Genomic DNA, 5737 nt, shown 5'->3' with positions numbered 1-5737 from the left:
GAAATTTGAAACGAACTTTCCGAACACCCTAATATATCGTTTCCTATAAGACAATTGTTAGGAGATTCGATAGAAAGAAATAAAATCTGGAAATTCTATCTTTGAAAATTGCGGACTAAAGCAACCTGCTATTAGTGGTCCTTTATCATGTAACTTTTTAATACAAATTTGGACGATTTGGTGTGGCAGAAAGAGCATCGGCAAAAAATGCCCGTTTTCGGTACCTCGATTTTTGAAACTTTTTTTATGCCAAATGGTTACTTATGATGACCCAAAAATCCCTGCAAAATTTCAAGATGAGCATATGCCCCGTTTAAGAAATATAGGGGGTCAAAATTGACCATGTCCAATTAAAAAATATAGCAGCTTCACATTTATACTCCAATAATAATGTCCAAAAAATTCAACCGAAATGGTTCTTTTAAGATTTTGGCTGCTGATTACGAATCTGAAGTCAGATTTTAAAAATTCAAAATGACGGATCCAATATGGCGGACGAATTTTTCTTAAATTCATCAGATTCACTTGAAATTCGTTACTCGGGGTTTTTGAGGTCGCTGATTACGAATCTAACGGTTAACTAACTTTTAACCAACACTAAATCTTCTTTGTCACTACATTAAACCTACTTTGACCCTACATAGAATCTATTTTGTCCTACAATGGATATTTTTCCTCACTATTTTTCCTCACATTGGACCTACATTCTACCTTTTTTTTTTTGTTAAGGAGGGGAAATGCCTGACGCGCACCCTGGGGCTCGTGCTGGAGGTAGTGTGGGACTTGCACCCACTAAAACCCCCCCGGCCCACAGCGTGCTGAATGCGAGGAGCCCGGGAATCACCATGCAAGACGGCACTTAGCCATCCGGACTCCCCGCCACACATGCGCGCCGCCACGCCAGACTCAGGTGAGAGAGCCGCACCTCTCCCTGCCTACCCCCGCCCCCCGGGTCAAACGGATGATGATCATCATCACCATCCGAACCCGAAGAAGCCCCCCCCGAGGACAGCGACGATGACGACGAGGACCGCGACGACGACGAAGACAACGAAGATGACGAGACGGACGATCGACGACGATGATGACGATGACGACGACGACGGCGACCAACGGACGATGACGACGACGACAACGACGACGATGACGACGACGACGACAAACCCGACACCTCGGACAACGACGACGACAAGGAAGACGAGGACAAAGGCGCGGAGCCGGGGGAGGGAGCGGACCTACCTGGTCCCCCGATTGGGAGGAAGAAGAGGGGGAAAAGCCCACAACCCAACGGTCGCCAGCCCTCTTATGGGCCCTCTCGGCATTCTCCTTTGATCCGACCACTGTGGCGGCGAACCGCAACACGGCCGACCAAACCCGGCGGGAGCGAAGGCTCTCGCGCACGACCGCGGGCAGGGACAGATCCCCACCCACCTCCCCCACCAACTCCTCACGCTGCACCCTCCACGCCACGCAGTGCTGCAGGATATGTTGCGCATCATCGCGCTCGTCCCCGCAGTGAAAACACCGCGGGGATGGATACTTCCCGATCTTGTGCAAGAATTCCGCGAAAACCCCGTGGCCCGTCAACAGTTGCGTAGCGTGAAAGGACAGGCCGCCACGATGCGGACGATCCAACCAGAGATTGAACTCCAGCAGGATCGCGTCACGGACACGAACACTCGGCAGTCCCGGGGCCCGGAGATGCAGAAGCCACTGCCGGCGAACCAGCAGCTCCTCCGCAGCCCGAGCCTCCGCGACCGCCTCGGACGTCCACAACCCGTACGGACGAAAGTCGCGAGCCCTCTCGTACATCCGGCGACGAGACGCCGCCAGGATGTCAACGGGCAGCATCCGAGCAAGGAGGGTCGCAGCCACATACGACACTATCCTGTATCCGGACACCACCTTGATGGCGATTCGACGCTGTATCCACTTCAGGTCCACCTGGGCTTGTTGAGTTGCAGCAAAGGCCTTAACCCAAACCGGCGCCCCGTAGAGAACCACGGACATCATGACGGTTGCGTACAACCGTCGCCGGGCCTCCCCGGGGCCCCGTAAATTGGGCATCAGTCTGCCTAGGGCTCTCGCGACTGTCGCGACCTTCGTCCGTACGTACTCGAAGTGAGGCCTGAACATCATACGACTGTCCAGGATCACCCCGAGATACTTCATGCGATCCCCCACCGACGCCCGATGTAACGCTCCCCACGCGTACATGCACCTCCACCGGAGGGGCCCGCCCTCGGGCCCTCCTCCCATGGAACATGACTGCCACTGTCTTGTCCGCAGACACCCTGAGACCGAGGCCAGCGATACTCCCCACCGTAAACTCCACCTGGATGGTGGCCAGGACCGAAGCCCTCTCCACAGAGGGGCCCGCAGCCAGAATCAGGGTATCATCCGCGTAGCATATGACTTCGCATCCAGGCTCGAGACGAGCATTGAGCACGCGGTCATAAACCACATTCCACAAGAGGAGGCCGAGCACCGACCCCTGGGGGACGCCCGCCACCACGTCGCGGGACCTTACACCCCTGCCGCGGACCGGGTACTCCACCGTCCTATTGGACAGGTAGGATCCGACCACACGCCGGAGGTAAAGGGGGAAACCCTTCTCCCTTAACGCACATAAGATGTGCGACCGCTGCACCGAGTTGAACGCGTTTATCACTTCCAACCCGACCGCCACGGCCGCACCCCCACCCGACACCACGTGCGACACATAGTCACAGACCCGAAGGAGGGCGTCCACCGTCGACCTACCCGTCCGAAACCCATACTGAGAATCGGACAGGGAGGCCGCCGGATGATCCGCCATCCAACGCTCCATCCTCCCCACCAGCACCCTCTCAAAGATCTTGCCGATCTCATTGAGGAGGCAGATGGGACGGGCTCGGAGCGGTCCGGCCGATTCCGCCCCCCCTTCGGGATCAGGATGAGCCTACCACGTCTCCAATTGGAGGGAAAAATACTCTCCGCGAGACACCTGTTGAACAAGTTCGTAATTACCCTGAGAAAGGCCGGAGGGACCTTTCTCCATATACCGGCGCGCACATCATCCGGCCCGGGGGCCGGGTTACCGCCCCTTCCCTTGCCGCTTATCGCCTCGAGCACCTCCCCCTGGTCGCATGACCAGACGGGGTCCCAGGCCTCGTCAGACAAAGGCTCGTCCCAATCTCGATCGGAGGGCCGCGGAAAGAGGGAATCTAGCAAAACAGCTAGTTCTTCCTCTTCGAGGGTCTCCGTGAGTGCTGGCGACGACCGCCGAAGCCGTTTTAAAACGAGCTTGTACGACAGCCCCCACGGATCCTCCTCAACCGACCGAACCAGGTCCTCCCAGGCGCGGACGTTCGCCGCCTTAATGGCTTTGCGAAGGTCCCGCTTGGCTCGACGGAACACAACACCACACTCACACAGGACATGCACACCCTTACGCCGACACCTAGTATAGCCGCGCCGAGCCCGCAAGCAGGCCCGGCGCAGCTGCGCGATCTCCTCTGTCCACCAATGGGCGGCAGAACGCTCGCGCCTACCACCCCCGAACCGGGACCTGGGGGCCGAGTCGTCGTAGGCACGAGCCATGGCCTGTGACACCCAGCCCGCCAGGCCCTCGGCAGATGCCACCTGGGCCTCCCCTGGACCAAACGCGCATCGCTCCTCCAAAGAGGAGATAAACTCATCCGGGCGGAACTTGGAGAAGTCCTAACGGGGGTAAATCCGCCGGGACCCCCCCCCCAAGCTCCGCCCCAACCCCCCCAGATGTCAATAGAAAATGTTATATAACGGTGGTCCGAGAGGGTTTCCCTCTCCCGGACCCTCCACTGCGCAACCCTGCCTGCCAGTCCAGGAGAAGCCCAGGTCAGATCTACCACCGATGTTCCCTGCGGCCGCACGCAGGTGCCAGCACCTCCTACATTCAAGAGGCGGAGATCCAACTCGGCGGCCCATTCCGAGAGGATCTCCCCTCTACGGTTCTCCCGGCGGGGATCCCACAGCCAGGACTTGGCGTTGAAATCCCCGCCAAGGAGAACCCCACGCCCCCGAAGGCCGGAGAGCACACCGCGGAGCCGGTCCAGCCGACCGAGGAAGGCCGCGATCCCCCCACTAGGTGGAAGGTAGACACTAACGGCATAAAAAGCACCAGTCCGCGACAACGAAGTCCCTCCCCCAATCGACCAGCCGACAATCCCCCGGCAGGCCGGACCCCCAGGCAGGATTTGTCGTTGATCCGCCATATTGGATTCGCCATTTTGAATTTTTAAAATCTAACTTCAGATTCGTAATCAGCAGCCAAAAATCTTAAAAGAACCATTTCGGTTTAATTTTTTGGACATTATTATTGGAGTATAAATGTGAAGCTGCTATATTTTTTAATTGGACATGGTCAACTTTGACCCCCTATATTTCTTAAACGGGGCATATGCTCATCTTGAAATTTTGCAGGGATTTTTGGGTCACCATAAGTAACCATTTGGCATAAAAAAAGTTTCAAAAATCGAGGTACCGAAAACGGGCATTTTTTACTGATGCTCTTTTCAAACGGAAAAGCTCTAAAAGTGTCTAATGGTCCAAGATATTTTATGTCGTCAGTTATGTGTAAAAGACAGTGAATATTATGAGATGCATGTTCAGGCCTGTAAATTGTGATGAAACATTCAACAAAATATTTTAATAATTTTTCAGCGTATTCCATGTGTTTGGTTTTTTCTGGCATAATATGTACACAGCAATATGCAAACAGAGAAAATGGGAAAAAATTTCTAACCGCAATTCTTTTTGTAATATAACGCGTCCAGTATATAAGAGGAATTGACGATACTCGGTTGTTTTCTATTGAGAATAATCTTCCAATTCGTGCGGTCTTCTTGCAAATTCTCGTGGAATATAAGGTCTGATATTTAGAAGAAACTTGGAAATATTTTTTATTTTTTTAGAGGATAGATACCTCGTTTTAAGAGGGCCGCTTATCCATAAGTTAATGAGTTTTCTCATAACACTAATACATATCATGTGCATGTAATCTAACGGAATTTAGGAGATTATATAAAAATTCTGAATATCTAGTAATACAGAACGACCGAGATGATGTTTCTCTTGATCTTGATTACGAAAAGTAACATCAGTTCTATTTTGACAATTCAAATCGGGAAAGTAAACTCTATTTGCAATAAACTCGCCTTCAATTATGCATTTAGAACAGTTAAATAGCCAGCATGACCTTTAGTAAAAGTAATAAAAGATTTTGCAGGCGCGTCACAAATGATAGTGTTACGTCCTGCTGACTCAGCGGACCCTAGGCTTCTTTTATAAATAAGGGAAATCGAATTTATTACTTATCATATGGCCGAATGCGCTCAGGCATAATACCACACGACGATATCTCTGGAATTTTCGATACCCCAAAAATACTAACAATCTTGAACCAACTCCTATCCTGTTTTCTACGCGCTTAATTATTGATAACAGTACCACGACATCGTTCTTAGAAATATCGATATTTACTTCTTAAGATAGCTGCCACGTTTTTTTTATTTACAAAAGACTTTCGAAATCCTCTTATTGTCACATGCATCTTATCTCCTATAAAATAATCTTCTGGAACATTTCCCCCAAAACCCCACTCTCTCAACCGAGGTGACTTTTTGAGAAAAGTCAAAAGCCTCACTCACTTCTCGCCGATCCAGCACTCAGGACAGACGCTTCTCTCCAGCACCCCTTCAGGGTTTCTTAACAATCA

General features: G+C 51.9%; 1 protein-coding gene across 1 annotated transcript; it reads left to right on the top strand.

The window, feature by feature from the left end:
- The first annotated feature begins 2264 nt into the window (after window positions 1-2264).
- Window positions 2265-4467, top strand: LOC112589979 (MAPK-interacting and spindle-stabilizing protein-like). Its single transcript, XM_025305203.1, has 4 exons — window positions 2265-2393; window positions 3418-3583; window positions 3898-4115; window positions 4444-4467. Exons 1-4 carry the CDS (start codon window positions 2265-2267, stop codon window positions 4465-4467), a joined length of 537 nt encoding a protein of 178 aa, XP_025160988.1.
- The last annotated feature ends 1270 nt before the right edge of the window (window positions 4468-5737 follow it).

This window comes from Harpegnathos saltator, unplaced genomic scaffold (genome assembly GCF_003227715.2).
Source record: "Harpegnathos saltator strain DR-91 unplaced genomic scaffold, Hsal_v8.6 scaffold68, whole genome shotgun sequence".
Lineage (NCBI taxonomy): Eukaryota > Metazoa > Arthropoda > Insecta > Hymenoptera > Formicidae > Harpegnathos > Harpegnathos saltator.
The sequence above is the reverse complement of the archived record's forward strand: the minus strand, read 5'-3'. Positions and strand labels throughout refer to the sequence as shown.